The sequence below is a fragment of the Akebia trifoliata genome, chromosome 5 (assembly GCF_017979445.1).
Source record: "Akebia trifoliata isolate Shusen 1 chromosome 5, ASM1797944v1, whole genome shotgun sequence".
NCBI lineage: Eukaryota > Viridiplantae > Streptophyta > Magnoliopsida > Ranunculales > Lardizabalaceae > Akebia > Akebia trifoliata.
This window is the reverse complement of record NC_141379.1, coordinates 1,586,553-1,604,119: the sequence shown is the minus strand read 5'-3', so window position 1 is coordinate 1,604,119 and position 17,567 is coordinate 1,586,553. Positions and strand designations below refer to the sequence as shown.

The 17,567-nt window shown below is 35.8% G+C and overlaps 3 protein-coding genes across 5 annotated transcripts; 2 read left to right on the top strand and 1 right to left on the bottom strand.

The window, feature by feature from the left end:
- Positions 1-215: 215 nt before the first annotated feature.
- LOC147400866 (Galactose oxidase/kelch repeat superfamily protein) lies at positions 216-5,200 on the top strand. Of its 3 annotated transcripts, XM_086441910.1 has the most exons (5): positions 216-416; positions 1,546-1,615; positions 1,726-2,605; positions 3,727-4,394; positions 4,536-5,200. In XM_086441910.1, the coding sequence occupies exons 3-4, from the start codon at positions 2,046-2,048 to the stop codon at positions 4,352-4,354; spliced, it is 1,188 nt and encodes a 395-aa protein (XP_086298036.1). In that variant the 5' UTR covers positions 216-416; positions 1,546-1,615; positions 1,726-2,045; the 3' UTR covers positions 4,355-4,394; positions 4,536-5,200. The 3 variants fall into 3 exon arrangements, with proteins under 3 accessions (XP_086298036.1, XP_086298035.1, XP_086298038.1); XM_086441909.1 differs by lacking the exon at positions 4,536-5,200 and having other exon boundaries at positions 217-416; positions 3,727-4,505; XM_086441912.1 differs by lacking the exons at positions 1,546-1,615; positions 4,536-5,200 and having other exon boundaries at positions 217-416; positions 3,727-4,505.
- Positions 5,201-6,096: 896 nt separating this feature from the next.
- LOC147400865 (uncharacterized) lies at positions 6,097-6,843 on the bottom strand. The gene is made up of 3 exons (XM_086441658.1): positions 6,829-6,843; positions 6,449-6,679; positions 6,097-6,353 (listed from the first exon to the last, which is right to left on the bottom strand). The coding sequence occupies exons 1-3, from the start codon at positions 6,841-6,843 to the stop codon at positions 6,108-6,110; spliced, it is 492 nt and encodes a 163-aa protein (XP_086297784.1). The 3' UTR covers positions 6,097-6,107.
- A 2,128-nt stretch (positions 6,844-8,971) lies between these two features.
- On the top strand, positions 8,972-13,949 carry LOC147400864 (UPF0235 protein At5g63440). The gene is made up of 7 exons (XM_086441908.1): positions 8,972-9,246; positions 9,926-10,040; positions 11,666-11,819; positions 11,984-12,080; positions 12,478-12,566; positions 12,680-12,748; positions 13,633-13,949. Exons 1-7 carry the CDS (start codon positions 9,132-9,134, stop codon positions 13,690-13,692), a joined length of 699 nt encoding a protein of 232 aa, XP_086298034.1. The 5' UTR covers positions 8,972-9,131; the 3' UTR covers positions 13,693-13,949.
- The last annotated feature ends 3,618 nt before the right edge of the window (positions 13,950-17,567 follow it).

Genomic DNA, 17,567 nt, shown 5'->3' with positions numbered 1-17,567 from the left:
ACTCCTTAAGATCCAACCATTAAATTCACTTCGAGATTGTCATCAAATATCTAGTCTAATAAACGGGTTAGATCAAAAGTGGACATCTTCCTGTGGAACAACCACCCTTGCTTTTTAATATGAATTTCGCAATGAAATTCATAGAAACAGACCATCCATTAATTATTATTTAATTTTAATTTTTAAATAAACTTATCTTCTTTTTTTTTTTTCTACAAAACGTTGTGGTGTTCTTCGTGACGTATTTACCATCTGTCAATTCTATCTTCTATGTAATAGTGTAATTTCGGTCCTTAAAATCCCTCGTTTTTGCTCTCACGTTCCTCACTCGTTCTATCTGTTCGAATCGAATATCACTTTGTCCCCATTAACGAACACGAAGAAGCACTCCAATACAGATTACAGAGTTTATTCTGGTATTTTTTTCTACATTTCTTGTTTTATTTATGATTTCTTACAAGATTTCATGTTCTATCTCGGAACAATCGAACATCTTCAGTTCTTCTTTGGTTTCTTATGTTTCTCGAGAAATCTGGTTGAAGTACTCTTCTTCTCCAGCTTGACTAACATTTTGACGTCTACAAGGCTCTTCGAATTTCAAATTCGATTTCAGATTTTTTTTCTTCTTCTTTCAGATCTGATTTGTTTCCATGTTTATCGTTTGGTTATAATGGATCCGAGTTTTGAGCAGGATTTTCGTCTCCTTATCTAGACTTTGAAGATCTATAATTTTTGTTTTTGTTGCTTATTTAATTTTTGTGTTTCTAAATGTAGATTTTAATTTTTAATCTTTCTGCAGTTGTTAATCGAAAGATTCGTCCATCATAATTTGGCGGCACCTTCTTTTTTTGGATCCAATTTCCATTTCAAAATCCAATGAGCATTTTTTATCACTCATCTATTTTTCTTTGAAGCTCTTGAGTCCCTTTCAGTTAGTTTACGTGTTTTTTACTCGGTATTCTATGGTTTCTTTCAGATCTGGCTGTTTAAGCTTCTGATTTGTGGCTTACAGGTTCAAGGTTTTAGATCGCACACTCGTTGGTTTCGATCTTGTAAAAAGTTTGTCCTTTTAACTACAATGATCAATCCTTCAGAAATTGATTTCGCTCTATTTTAGATTTTTATTGAAGGTTATCCAAATAAAAATTAAGTCATTAGTTGATAGATTGGCAGCAGCCCCACGACCAGCCCCTGATCGTGACATTATTCTCTATATTCACGTGTAACCAGTCCCTGATCCTGACATTATTCTCTATACTAAGGGATTGTTTAGGCTGATCGGGTTATTATTAATTCAGGATAGTTTATAACGATTTTAGGTAGATTTTCAAGTTGAAAGAGTCTGTTTGGGTTGAAATTTCTAGCTAGAAGATTTTTTTTTTGCATGGAAAAGCTCTCATGGATCAAATATTTTCTAGCAACGATTTGTTGATGGATTTTTTTTAACATGAATGCAAATCTTCTATTATATGAAATGGTTGCAAAGATATGTTTCTTTTCATAATTTACATCATTTAAAATTTTAGCTTCTTCGATTCATTGCAGGAGATTCTAACCATCAATGAAATGGAAGTTACAGGGGGCTAAACCTTGTAAAATTCCATGGCCTTGACAGGTTTAATTATTCCTCATCTCCCAATTTCATCCCATATGATAAGTTTTGATTTTTGTGCGGTCAAACATGTAGAAATTGTGATTTATTTATTTTTATTCCATCTGATGCAGGTATAAGGGCAGTGTGTGGAGAAAATAACATATCTTACAACATTAAACTTGGCCTCAATCTCTATAGATCAATTAGGAGGAACTACTATAAGAGCATAGGAAGCTTTGTTATGGCCTTTGAACCGAAATGGATAAAACCCCAAAAATCCATGACATTCACAACTCAAATACTCTGCTCTGAGACATCTTTCATGCCTTGGTCCCTTAAAATTCCTATAGGTGACGGATACCACGAATATATTTAATTACATATCTTATGTTCAAGAATCTGGATTTTGTGTTTCCAATGATCAGGGAGCATATTTGATGAGGTGTGGGAGATGTACACATCTTTTATGTCAGTTTCAAAAATGCCTGGTTTTGTGAGCGGAAAGAAACGATCCGCAGAATCAGAAATGTGTTTCACCGCTGTAGTTCAGAAAGATCCACCAAGTCGTCCAAAAATCAATCCCCAGTTAACCCTTGAGGCATCTGCCGAGTTTTACCGTCCTTTTTTACCTGGGCTGCCCGATGATGTAGCTAAGTATTGCCTTGCACTTGTTCCCCGCTCTAACTTCCCTTCTATGGGTGCTGTTTGCAAGCAATGGAGGTCGTTTATCCAAAGCAAGGAATTTATCACAGTGAGGAAACAAGTCGGGAGGCTTGAGGAGTGGCTTTACATATTAACCGGGGATGCAGAAGGAAAGGGGAGCCAATGGGAGGTCGTGGGTTGTTTGGGACAAGATCATCAGATCCTTCCTGCGATGCCTGGTCCGATCAAAGCTGGATTTGGCGTGGTGGTTCTCAATGGAAAGCTTCTTGTTGTGGCTGGCTATTTTATGAATGAAGGACCGGGTTGTGTCTCCTCAGAAGTTCACCAATATGACTCATGCCTCAACAGGTAAACTTCTTTGTTCTTTTTATGCATTTTTTCTGTTGGTGGATTGGAATCATTGTTTTAAAACTCAGTTTGATGTCTCGTCTCGTCCATGAACGAGACCGAGTCGTCTTGGATGAGTTTTCCGATACATTTGAGTCATCTCGTTCAACAATGAGAAGAATGAAGTATGGTTTTAAATCTCATCCGATACATTTGACTTGTCTATCCGTCTCGTTGGTGGACGATACCGAGACGTATCGGTTGAGTCGTCTGGGTCTCAGACGAGATTTAAAACTGTGATTGGAATTCTTTTGGTGGGCTAGAATTCAATGCCTCAATGGTCAGTTTCTTTGTTATTTTTGTTGTGCATTATTTTCTATACATTTTCTGTTGGTGGATTGGAATTCTGTTGAATTTTCATCCTGGTTTACGATGTCTTCATATGTATTTAGGTCTGGGAAACATGAATCCCATTCTGCTATTCAATTCTATATGTATCTTTTGTTTAGAATTATGTCATCAGATCTTTTCCTAGTACCTAAATTCATGCCACTTTGACATTCCACTCGGTCTTTAGGGCTTTCAACCTGCGCAAGAACACTCCCCCTATTGATGTCTCCATCAGTCTTTGTTATAAATGTTCAACCATTGTCAATCAGCTTTCTTGCATTTGATGTTTATTCGGGACGTTCCTGGATTCCCTTGATTGTGCTCATTTCTATTATTTTGCCCATCCATCTCAACATCCTCGTCTTTGTTACACTCATTATATGTATAGTCTGTTTTCTTCTTACGTGACTCGGCTCCATGAAGCATAGATGGTCTTATTATCTTAGGTACAATTCAGTTAAGTTTTATTGGTATGTGTTGATCCCATAACTGAGTTAGAAGCACAAATTCACTTTTGGAACCCAACTCTAAATCTATGGGGCTGGAGTATGGGCCACACAACTATACTCTCTCTCCCATAAAAGATAGAGTCCGTCAAACCTTTGATATTGTGGAGTATTTGCAATACTTGTGGTATGATTATCAACTTAGACCTTCCCATTAAAATGTGCCCTACTCAGTTGAACTTTCTGGACCAAAAAATTGTGCAAATTGTTGTAACCTGCAACCTTTGTAATTCCCATTTAATGCAGGTGGAGCACACTTGCAAAGCTGAATGTGGCTCGCTATGACTTCGCGTGTGCAGAAGTCAATGGTATGGTGTATGCAGTAGGGGGCTATGGGGCTGATGGTGAGAGCCTCTCATGTGCCGAGATGTATGATCCTGACAAGAATGAGTGGACCCTAATAGAGAGCCTTCGGCGGCCTAGGTGGGGATGCTTTGCCTGTGGATTCGAGGGCAAACTCTATGTCATGGGAGGACGGTCAAGCTTCACAATCGGAAACTCAAGGTTTGTGGATGTGTACAACCCCGCGGACCACTCCTGGTTCGAGATGAAGAATGGATGTGTCATGGTCACTGCACATGCTGTGTTGGACAAGAAGCTCTTTTGTATGGAGTGGAAGAATCAGCGGAAACTAGCTATCTTCAACCCTGATGACAACTCATGGAAGATGGTCCCAGTTCCATTGACTGGGAGTTCAAGGATCGGGATTCGATTTGGCATACTAGATGGGAAACTTTTACTCTTCTCCTTGGAGGAGGAACCCGGATATCGGACCCTGTTATACGATCCAAATGCTGCCTCGGGATCAGAGTGGCAGACTTCCATCATTAAACCATCTGGTCTTTGTTTGTCCAGCGTGACCATCAAAGCATGATGATTCGTTTTCCTCTTCTATCTTCTTGACTGAACTGAAGGTATTGCTTGTTTCGAATGCAAGTTTAAACATTTTATGACTCTTGTGACTGTAAGAGATTATTGATGTTTGCTGCTTGGTTTGCTTTAATTCGAGAAGTAGTTTCTTGTAACATTAGCTTTAGTTTTTTGGCGCCTTTCAGATTATCTGGTTTTCAACTACCACAGAAGACAAGGTGTTGGATTGAGAGGGGATATTTTAGTATCCTAAAATGGCAAAAAAAAAAAATGCTCCTAAGCTCCAAATACAGCAGAAACAAACATATAATCATGGGCCCTCCTCTCTTATCCCTGATTTGCACAAGCAATCTTTTTTACAACCAAAAAACTTCTTATTCTCTATTTGGGCTGCATTCCCTTCATCAAATCCAATAACAATATATTCTTTTGAATTCCAGCCCTAGAGATGTCTAGCAAAAACCAAGAAGAGAGAAAATGTTTCTCTCACAAAAGTAGAAAATCCCAGGCTCTTGCTGGGCCTTGGCTCTTCGGGCTGAGTCCAGTTTACTTTGGAAAAGGTCCCCTTGATATTCTTTTGCCTCCTGAAGCCCAAGCCCAAACCAAATACAGGATATTTCCACACTGATTTTGGTCAAAGAGATTGCCTGCTGATCTGTAAATACTATTTTTTAAAATTATTTATACAAATAATTTTAATATCCCAAATGATGATTCCAAGCATCATATTTAGGAGGCCAGAGGGTCACTTATTAAATTGTGTTCCGTCGTACAATACGTGTCACATGTACAGCTGTTATGTATGTTGGATGTATATATTATAATAATTTTATAGTTTTCTCGTGTTCAATTTTATGAAGATTTTCTTTGTTTCAAGTTTCAACTTTGTTGGGTATGAAACAGAAAGACAATCCCCCTCTTGCTATAAAGCAAAATAGGTGGATACAAAAATTGGCACCTATAATTCCGAAATTGGCTGATAGATACATTTTTATAATATTTATATATATATTTTTTGAAGGGAAAATTTAGAAAAAATTACAAAAATTGAAGAATTTCTAAAACAATAGACAATTCATTTTTATTATGAAGCAGTAAATTACTGTTTTTGGAATTAAAACATTTTAGTTAGACTTATCCTGGTGTGACCTCAAGACAGGACCTTATTGCATGTCTTGATGTGAAAGTGTATAAGAACCATAGATGCTTTTTAACTCGTATATCAAAGAAAATCATCTATGGTTTCCATATATTTTCACGTCAGGGTGTGCGATGTGAGGTCCAGCCTTGAGGTCACTTCAACATTATTCTTTTAGTTAAAGAGGTATATATATATATGGGAGGCGTTCAGCGCCCATTGTTTTATCAGTCGTTTTAACAAAAGAAGCTCGACCGTTGGATATATAGCAATTGGATGGTCGAGATTGCATCTGTGTTTAAGTTATGGATTTATGGGTTTTTTACAGCGCCATCCCTTGATCATACAGTATTTAGTGTGACCTCCCTGGCACAATTAAAAAACAGCCCATTGTTATCTGCGTTTAAGTTATGGATTTATGGCTTTTTACAATGCCATCCCTCGATTTTATGGTATTTAGTGCCCCCTCCCTGGCACAATTAAAAAACCAATTGCTGTTAAGAACAGAGAGTTCTCCTTCACTCTCTCTCGTTCGAGCGCATCTCTTTGAAACCCTCTCTCTCTCTCTCTCTCTCTCTCCGTTCCATGGATGGCTTGTTTAGCAGAAACAGGGGTCGAATTAAGGTTTTGAGGGGGGGGGGGCAAGAAGCCCTCTTTCATGGTGGAGGTACTTGTTTCTTCCATCGTTCAAATTCATCCTTGCGACCTGTCCTGCAGCAGCGTAAAGCAGATCCCAAGCTTCGTCCTTCACATTCATGGGCGTCGAAGGAGAGTTTGGGCTCCCTTGCTTCGACTCTGAGTTGCAAGCAAACCAGCTTCCAACTCCGCACAGCGTCGATTGGGGCGAACCGGGCATGACCCATGTCTTTAAAACATCAGAAAAACAAAAATCCTAAAAAATCAGTAAAATTAAAATGAAAACCAGACTACCCTTTAAAACATTCCAAAAACAGAACATACCTTTGGGTTTCCAGCACCATAAACAGGACCTGAACTTTTCTCGACTTTTTGAAGCATCGAACAAGCCATCTGACGAGTTATACCAGCGAGATATTCCTCCTCATCGCTCTCAGTCTCGGTTGAACTCACAACGGACTCAACTGGCAAACTCAGAGCAGAAGAACCACAAGAGGTAAACCCATAAACGCAGATAACAGCAATTGGCTTTTTAATTGTGCCAGGGAGGTGGCACTAAATATTGTAAAATCGAGGGATGGCGCTGTAAAAAGCCCATAAATCGATAACTTAAACATAGATGCAATCTCGACCATCCAATCCCCATATATCCAATGACGGAGCTTCTTTTGTTAAAACGACTGTTAAAAGAAAGGGCTCTGAACGTGTATAGGAACCATAGATGCTTTTTAACTCGTATATCAAAGAAAATCATCTATGGTTTCCATATATTTTCACGTCAGGGTGTGCGATGTGAGGTCCAGCCTTGAGGTTACTTCAACATTATTCTTTTAGTTAAAGAGGTATATATATATATATATATATATGGGAAATGTTCAGCACCCTAAGTTTTACCACACACTTTAACAAACGTTTTTTGTCCTACATGGGTTAGAAGTTTTGAAATGGGCTGATTTTTGGTGAGGATGATCTCTATGATTAGAAGATCATTCTCCCCAAAAATCAGCCCATTCCGAAATGTTTAGCCCATGTTTACACGTTGAAAATTGTGGACCGTCCATTTTTTGTAAACCATTTTTGATGGGGTTAGAAGTTTTGGATGAGCTGATTTTTGGTGAGGATGATCTCCTCACCATAGAGATCATGCTCACCAAAAATCAGCCCATTCCAAAACTTCTAACCCATGTAAGACAAAACACGTTTGTTAAATGTGTGGTAAAGCTTAGGGTGCTGAACGGGACCCTAATATATATATATATATTTCTAGTTATAAAAAGTAAATACTTTCCCTAGACATCCGCATTAGGGTCAAGGGTTTGAAGAATAAAGTCAATAAAATTAGATAAATATTATTGAAAATATGATAATAAAGGAAAGACAATAAAGTTAAAGACTTGTTCTTGAAAAAGAAGTCTTAGAGAAATACAATAAAAATGAAAATTGTCATTGAGATTTATAGCGATATTATACCTTAACCCCTCTTTATATGAAAGACAAATTAAGTGGGATTCACTATTGTGTTTTATTATATCGGTTGATAGAAAAAGATGTTGAGAAGGTTAAAAAGAGAAATAAAGAGACCTCTTTCTCTCCCCCTGTTAATTAATTGAAAAGTCGTGATGAATGCATGTGGTCTTGGTACGCGGTTGACATATAAGGGCATAGAACCATAGATCATTTTCATCGGAAAACACAAGAGAAAGATGTGTGGTTCTGTGCCCTTGCCACATCAGCTGTGTATCTGACGGCATGCATTCATCATTATTCTTAATTGAACTAGGAAGACACCTTCAACATTTTCAAACTTATTCAAGTACTTCAACTGCCGCATTTGCTTGTCTCTACTATGGTGTTGCCCTAGTAACAAAGGGATGGGTCGGACTTGAGCTGGATCTAATTATATTCATATTCAGATTCAAATTTTTATATTTGATTCGGATTTGGATTCTTATCTTACGATCTAATATCATATCTGGATCAAAATAAGGTTGGACCGGATAAATATGAAATATTTGTTTTTAAGTTTTGCTTTTTTGTTCCAATCTATTTTACTTCTTTACAAATTTATAATTTTATTTATTTTACCATCATACCCTTTCATTTGATAAGAATTCATGTAGTAGAAAAGTAGTAAAAACTGATTTTTTTAAATACTTTAAAATATAATTTTCAGACCAACATGATTCATGTCAAAGTGGATTTAGGGATCATCCATATCTAGTCGGGTCATCGTTCATTAAACTATATACAACTCATTTTTTTATTCGGGTCTACTCTAGGGAATCCAAACCTGCTAAGTTTGATATTTCGGATCACTCACTCATTTTATCTCCTATTAATTTTAGAGAACTGCTATTGCCACCTCAACTTTTATTTCTTACACTCCAATTTATTAAATTATTTATCACACCCCAATTACATATTAAAACACACAATTCAAATATTACAAAGATTGAGCTCAAATTATTAACCAACATTACAAAACACTATAATACTCATTTAAATAATTTTAGTAATTGTTTACAACTACGATTAAGCTCATATAAAATTGTAAGAAAAATGTTACAGTGACATTAAAATTAACATTGTTTCACACATTACTGACATGGATGTGTGTACAAAACGTTAGATACTTTTATTTGATGGAAGAGTGAGAAACATCTATGGTTATATCTGTTTTTCCACATCAGCAATGTGCAAATCAATGTCAATTTTAATGGCACTCTAATAAGGAGAGATAACTATTATTGGCACCCCAACTTTTTATTGTAATCAATCATTCACTCAATTTTTTTTTTAATGGGGTATAATAAGTAAAAGTGGGGTTCCAATGACAACTCTCTAGTTTTAATGGGTTTGGCTGATGCTTCTGTGTCGTGTTTGTGACGCTGTGAATTCTATGGACTTGTAGGAAATAACTGAACCAGAGAGAAAGAGAAAGAGAGGTGTGTGTAGGCTTGGTAGAAGACTTGGGAAGGGAGGAAGAAGAGAAGGGTTAGGTTAGAAGATGCCGAAGAGAACAACACACACGTATTCGAGCGAAGACGCGGCACCAGATGGCCCAGAGTCCGATCTCTTTGTCTATTACTGCAAGCACTGTGGTTCCCATGTTCTCATCACTGGTGACTCTCTCTCTCTGTGTTTAGTCCAATTTTACCCTTGAAAGCTGAAAAATCGTTTTTTGATGTTGCTCGAAGTGATTGTTTTAGGGTTTTGATTCTCCAAATTGCACCTTCGTAGTACTGCCTTTTCAATTTTTATGGCTTTTCATGTCGCCAGAAATACAAATTTCGTTTTCCAGCTAAAAAAAACTGAAAAATTAAAGGCCTTTTTAGGAGTTTGTTTAGTTTACCTTTGAGGCTAATTCCCGCGTGTTTGTTAGGGTTTCTGTGATTCCGGCTTCTAGGTGTGTTGGGATTTCTGTAACTTGTGAGTTGGTTATTTGTTGGATTCTTTGATTTAGAAAATTTGTTCACACTTTTGCAAAATTCCAGATTACATTTGATAGATCTATAGCAAAGTAACAGTTCGTTTGTTTCTTCTGTCTTGCAAATTTCTTATCTTTATATTAGCTTAGGTTTAAACGTACTTGGTTGATCAATTATGGGATAAAAAAAATACAAATCTTGCAGTGTAGATATTTCAACACCCCCCACCCTTGTAAACTTTTTCTTCAAAGAAAAATTTCACAATTTATGTTTCTATATTCAACACATGTCCATGTTCAACATTTTCTCATTCTTGGTCTGATTAAAGATGCATGACGACATCCTTTCTTACCTAAATGTGTTTGCTTTAAAGATACCCAGTTACAAAAAATGCCAAAACGGAAGACCGACAAAGCATACGTATTGGACAAGAGGAAACATCTTACCCGACTGAATATTAACGAGGCCGGGAAAGTTCTTTTGAAACGGTATGTTTCCTTCTCTTTGATAGCAAATGACTTTAAGTGAATCAGATTAAGATTTTTGAAATTATAGGAGATGTTTCATGTTAAGATTTTTTTTTTTCTTCTTATAAGTGGAGAAAAGATTAAGACTAGAAACAACAATATCAAAAAACTAATTTGGCTTCATGTTGTTGAGGTGATCGAGGTCAAGTATGAATGCTTTCTTTTTATTCAGACAGATAATAGAAAAGGCTTAAGGAGGTAAAAATAAATAAATCAAGACGTCATCTTTATAGATTTGAATAGAACGATTCTTTTTTTCCAATTGTTTGGTTGATACTCTATCATCAATAATACTCCAGAAATGTGTCTCAGCTTTAGCCACCAAGCATTAATGTAAGGTCACATTCTCATCAAGATCTCAACGTTTAATAATTGTACATTAATAATGAAATTGCTTGCTTTTTGCTTGCCCATGAAACAAACACCTCGTCCTTAACTGCCCTCACTAAAGTTGTACTACATATATTTGTTTTGGTTGTACAAATTTTTGACCCTTAATTTTTGAGATATAACTCCATAATTCTAGTTTAGGATTTAATTCCCTATTTTCATCTATCAATGCTGTATCATCTGCAAATAAAACACACCAAGGGGCCTCTCCTTGAATATGGAAAGTCAACTCACCCATAACCAGCGCGTATATTTACCAACGTAGGATTGATTCCTGTTGCAAACCTACTGTAATTGGAAATGGCCTTATCCTTCCACCAAATATTCTCACATTTGATACTCCTCCACATACATGTCCTTAGTCCTTAGTAATGTCAATGGACTCATTCGAGACCCATTTTTTTCTAAAGTTTGTTCTAGTAATGCAGAAATATAACAAAAATTCCTGCAAAATCTGTAAGAAAAAGATTGTGTTGTTGTAGCCTGGAGAAAAGCGTGTCAAATTCCTAGAGCACCTCTATAATAAGGTTCTTATTGTCGGAAGAGAGTGAGGGCCGTGCCTCAGCTCTTCATCACTTGATACAATAAACATTTCTGGGCTCAAAAAGCTCAAAAAGCTTTTTTTTGGACCAGGTCACAAGTTACTTCAATGCAGTGAGCCTGTGGAGAAGTACTAATTTGGTCAACCTTGAGTTCTATTTGGGTATTATGGCTATAAGGTCAGTCTTAGTGATCAATCAAGTTTTGGAAGGATTTGTTGTGCTGGGAGTCTAAACTTTATGATTTCTATCCTACCCACTACATCTGTTAAGTGAAAGTAGAAGCATTTTAAATATTGAGTTTTAATTGGGTGGAGCGGGGAATTGTGGTCTCCCATTTCTAGGAACTTTTATGATGATGAAATCCCACCTTCCTTCCTAATTTCAAAGGTTAATGAAGAATCTTTTTTTGGTCCACTATTGGGGTGAATTTGCTCAAGACTTTGGGAGTTTCCTGGTAACCTAGTATTATTATATATATTTTTGTTGGTCCCACTATTAGGTAGAATTTCTGGAATATTTATGTTAGTCAATGCAACAACTTCAAGCTTTCAAGCTGAGCGATCATTTGAATTTGGTAATCAGGGTTTCAAGCTGTAAGTAAATTATTGTTGCGTTGGAGCTCATATGTACAAACTATGGATCTTTCTTATCCAGCGGCGAAGGGAAACTGGAAAAACAATTCCGTATGGTCTGTATGGCTTGTGGGCTTTTTGTTTGTTATCGCTCAGAAGAAGATTTGGAAGGGGCTCCTTTCATTTATGTTGTTGATGGTGCCCTTAGCTCCGTTGCAGCAGAGACCAATCCTCAGGTATAAATAAATAATTCTATCATATATTATTTCTTTGCTATTGGTTTTCTTACACATGTTACTTTTGCGTTTATTTCGTGATTTTATTAAAGTATTAATATTTTTTTTCATGATATGTTATTTTATAGATTTATTTAAATTTTGTTTTTTAATATATGTCATAGGATGCTCCTGTGCCACCCTGCATCTCACAGTTAGAAGGTGGCCTTGTTCAAGTGGCAATAGAAGTGGAAGACCGTGCCCAACGTTCAGCAATTACAAGTAATTATGTTTTTAACAAGATTATCTATTACCTATATTTTCTACAATGTCCAATATCTTTGTCTTGGCAGTTTAAGCTGATCCAAAATTCTATGCTTGGTGAACCCATAAGCCAATCCTTGGATAGAGAGTGTGCCACCATTCTCCTAAATAAATGGTTCTCAATGCAACTTTAATCAGATAGTTAAAGGAATGATCTTATTTTCCAAAACTAGTTTTTGTTTGGATTTTTAGAGAAGTATTCGTAGCTTTATACTTGTGCAATCATTGCTACTTAAAGAGTTTAAATTTACATACAGCTTTGAGTATTTAGATTATGAAGTTGCATGGGCGATACATTCCCAGTAAATATGATTGATCGTGTGTGTCTTCTTTCTAAATTTTGACTATTTCTCAGGAGTAAATGCTGATGATGTTCGGGTGACCGTTGCTGCACCTGCAGCTCGGGGTGAAGCAAACAATGAGTTGCTGGAATTTATGGGCAAGGTGTGCTTACCTCTCTTATGTGACTCAAGAACTCAACCTTTCATTCTGTTAATTACTATCAATATTAAGAAACATCAAAAGATGGATCCCACATGCTTTTGTTCCTTGCACAGGTACTGGGTCTACGGCTGAGCCAGATGACTCTTCAGAGAGGATGGAATAACAAATCCAAACTCCTTGTGGTGAGTTTTCCAATCCCGAATTGTTGTCATTTTGGTATTAGTAAGAGCCAAGAGGTTAGGGCTGCAACTTGGGCGGGTTGGGCTGGGTTTGGGATTAACCAGAGCTCAATTCGCACTTGACAAACACCAACCCGTTACAGCGCCCAACCCGACCTCGAGCATGATATGCTCAATCTTGCGTTGGTCGGATTGGCTCATTCCTCATTAATACCAGATAATTTGGTAATGATAATGGCATATACAAAGATGAGTGGTCTATAAAAAAAAAATATGAACTTTACAATTATTTGTCCTAAAATATATTTCATAGTTCACAAACATAAAATTATAAGCAAATGTTAATAATAAAAAAAAGATAATGATGATTGATTAAAGTTTGGAATGTGAATTGGGAATGAGAAAGAAACAAAGATATTTAAAAACATTTTTAAATGATAACGATATTAAATTTGGGTTCAGGCAACCCGATGTACCCAACCTGATTTTATTCGGTCAATCCTTTATTTAGTTTTGCTTAAACCCAAGTCCAAACCCTAGCTAATTGTGCCCAAACCTGACCCAAGGCTGGGTTGAACCCATCGGGTTAGGGTTTGGCCCACCCAAGTTGCAGTCCTACAAGAGGTGCAACGTATGGTGTAAGCACATATCACAAGTGCACTGTGACTTGTGAACCCTAAAACTATCTGATCTAGTTGAATGTGCATTTCATGTATTTTCTCTTCAATCTTGATCAAGCGAGAATCATTTTTGTTTGGGCATGTAAGTGTAGGATCTTATTTTGTTTTGGTATCACAGCTTGTATTCATCAAAGATGTTTCTTAGTGTTGATCTAGCTAGAATTGCTACGTTGAGTGTTATCTGGTAATGTTTGATGCTTGAATCAGGTGGAGGACTTATCTGCTAGAGAGGTCTATGAAAAGCTTCTGGAGGCCGTGCAACCTTAAAGATTCTGCATCTCATAGCAAGCACTCTGATTATATTCTTCTGCACTGATTCCCTAGCTTTTGTACGCATTCATTGGCTAGTAGTACATGTGCAGCAGTTATTGGAGCTTGATAATAAAAGGTGGCAGTTCTGGATCTTAATATTTTGTATTTTTCACAAATATGAAACAAATTGGATGTGTTGACATATGTGTTATGACTTTGGAGTTTCAAAAACATGCCACTGGCCTTAATATTCATATCTTGAGAATGATCTATCTATGGTATTAGTATTACATTCAAAGGGTTGCAGTCTGAAGGTCACAGGATCGATCTTGGGAGCATTCAGGCCAAAAATTGATCCAATTAGATGATCCTGATCTCCTGATCGAGTAATTGCTTAACCTAGGAGACCCCAGCGTGTGGTATGCTGTGAACTGTGATTAGTCTCTCCCGTCTAATCTACGTTTCTTGCATTTCCTCAAAAGTCCTGAAATCCAATCGACTCTGATCCCATAACTTGGGGACTAGACTCAGAATGTGGGTTCCTATTAGGATTCAATTTGATAATTTTTTGGAACAGTTTTGGACCAATTTCATCTCATTCTGATCTGGTCTTTATCTGGATTGGTTCTAGATGGACATGGCATGCTTGACATTTTATTGGTGTCACCTCGACTTTTATTGACTCAATTTGTACACGTTAGTCATGTTTTGTTTTGCTTTGAGCATCTAAAGCTGTGGTCAAGGGTCTTCACGTTGAATAAAATTCCTAGTATTCTGTTAGTGAGAGATGCATTGCATGATGACAACTAAGATCCCAAGGATTTAAAATACCAAACAGCTTTAAAAAGCAAACATTATTAGATGGGGTCATAAACCCTAATTTGTCAAAAAGATAACGTGTGATTTGTTGAAGATAGAAACCCTAATCAGCCTTAAGCCCATAGGTTTAGGAAGAGAACATCTTCAACTTGTACTTTTGGTGGTACTTTTGTGTCAAAATAAATAAATAAGGGACTATGAAAAATATCTTAATTAAAAAAAAGACAAAAAAGGAAAACCCACCACATAAAATCACAGTGGAGAGACAACCATGAGTCTATCACCAATGGAAATCCACTTTGTAGGATTGGGGCGTGGCAGTCTCTCTGCCATTATCTTTTATAAAATTATTGGTGAAAGACTGTAAAGTATTATTTCTAATACTTTTATAATCAGAACATATTCTACACGCCTACGACTATTGTATTATAATATTTCTAAGCTCTCCACACCGTAACATGTGATGTGATCCACGTATGCTCATTGATCTGGATTCTAATTGGGCATAAATGGGTCGGACTTGACCTAAAACCCGAGTCATCCAAAAATCGAATTTAACGGATTTAGGTCTTTAGAATAGATTTGAATTAAAAAATCATGTCGAATATCTATATAATAAAATACATAGGAGTTGTTACAATTTTGTGTTTTTTGAATTTGAGATAAATGTCTTCTCATTATAATTTTTTGGTTCGACAAATGTCCCATTAACTTATATTATAATTTTTTATCTTTCCTCCCACTCCTTGCAACTTTATTTATATATTTCCTCTTTAAGTCATTTATTGTTTTTTACATCTTATCTCAATTCTTTTTAATAATCTCTCTTCAATTTTATTTTATTCGCCTTTATCCTCTTTATCTCCAGAGATGATGCACATGTAGGCACGAGCGAACTCTAGTCTATATGATAAAATACAATGGTAAGACCCCCTTGTGGAGGATAAACGTCACATCAATTATAGTGAATCCACTATTACTTTTCTCTCCCCCCCTCCCTTTCAATTTTATTGTTTTTACTCTCTCTTACTCATCTTTTTCAATAATACCCCTCTAATTTTAGTATCTTTCCTCTTTTACTTTTCAACACAATAGAATTTTTAATAATTCCCCTCCAATATATATATTTTTTTTCTCGTTTGCTCCCTTAACCCTAAAAAATGTTGCACGTGCCTACAACATGTGTGAACTCTAGTGATTTAATATCCCTTAAGCCAATTAGTATATGTTCCCAATCATGTTTGGATCCGACCCATTTTATGCCTTAGACTCTTAACCCATCTTTTACAGGGTAGCTCGTGAATTAAGATGTTTTTTGTCTGATGATGCTCGTCAGAGTTGTTAAATCATTTGGTCATGTATTTAATATTGATTCGATCAATTCAAGAAGGGGTATGTTGAATGAACGGTCAAGATTGTTGATCACTTATTGCTAAGAATTATATATATGCGTAGTGTTTGACAATCAATGTTAGAGAATCAAAAATTTTCTTATATGACTTAAAAATTTAGATTTGGCTGATTTTTTTGTGAGGATGATCTATATGATGAGGAGATCATCCTCATAAAAAATCAGTCCAATCAGAAATTTCTAACTTCATCAAAAAATATTTACAAATTAACGATAAAATATCAATGGTTGACAATTCTAAATTACAATTTTATATTGGGCTGACTTTTGCGAGAATGATCTTCTCTCATCATAGACGTCATCCTCACAAAAAATTCACCAATTACGGAACTTTGAAGCCATATAAGACAAAGGTGTTCACTTTGTTCTTTAATGTTGGTTGTCGAACAGGACCTTATGAATATAAAATATTACATATAACTGAGTCCGAGTCTTTAATGTGACTCAAATGAGTTTTCAAATTGGCTCAAAAAATTGATTCTAATGAGTTTTAATACTGAGTCGACTCAAAATTCAATGGAATCTTAAAACATAATGCGGATGAACTTGGAACCATAATAAGTGGTTAATTGCCACGTTTTCCATGCCACAACACGGTTTCCAACCCTTTACTTGTCTTATTTAATAACTTGATTGAATTTTATTTTATGTCGATCACAAATATTTATTATTCTTAAAGTTTAATTATAAAGCCGTGTTGGAATAACATTGACATTGACATCATTTGAGACATTGGTGTGCAAAGAATCATAAATGTTTCTCAAGCCGATTTTTTAGACGATAATGCTGAAGTAACATTAAAATGTACTTCGATTGTATATTCTAATGTGGTGGTGCATACATAATCATAGATGCATTTCATCGAGATACAAGTGAAAAGCATCTATGATTATGTGTGCACCACCCAATCAAAATGTCAAAATCAAAATACATTTCAATGTTACTCCAGCACGACTCTTTTTTAAATTAGGCCAAGATTCCAAAATATTGAATGATATCCTACCAGTATTATTATTATGGATAAGTTGGACTTGAACGGTTCATGTTGAACTCAACAAGTAATATTGGTCTTAGACACATCAATTGGGGGATTTCAACGTGTATTGCCAATCACATTAACTCGTCCAAGACCACTCAATCGATATTAAAAAATTTCAACGAATTTATGAAAATTGACTGGATCAATCATAGTTTTTATTTCTTTATTATTATAATGAAAGAAATTGGTTCAACACCAAAATTTGAGTGGTCATAAAAAACCCTCATTTTTATATTTAAATTTAATATAATCAAGAACATTTTGATAAAATATCAAGAAAATTACTACTACACTTTAATTTTTCAAAGTATATTTTTTTTACTATCAAATCTTCAAAAATCATTTAATCAATATTTTAAATTATAAATAATGCACGTGAAATTGCATATGTCACCATCTAATATCAAATAATGTTTTATGATCGAGTATCTATTAATCTAATTTTTTTTTAAGTGATAATTATATAAATATAAATACTTATAAAAAGAGTGGTGATCATATGCCTCCCTAACGTGGGGTGTGCCAGAACTATAGATTGTAAGTCTTGAGATACACAATCATAGATTATAAGATAGTTGTTTATCCCGAGACTTATCGTCTATGGTTCTAATATACCTTACG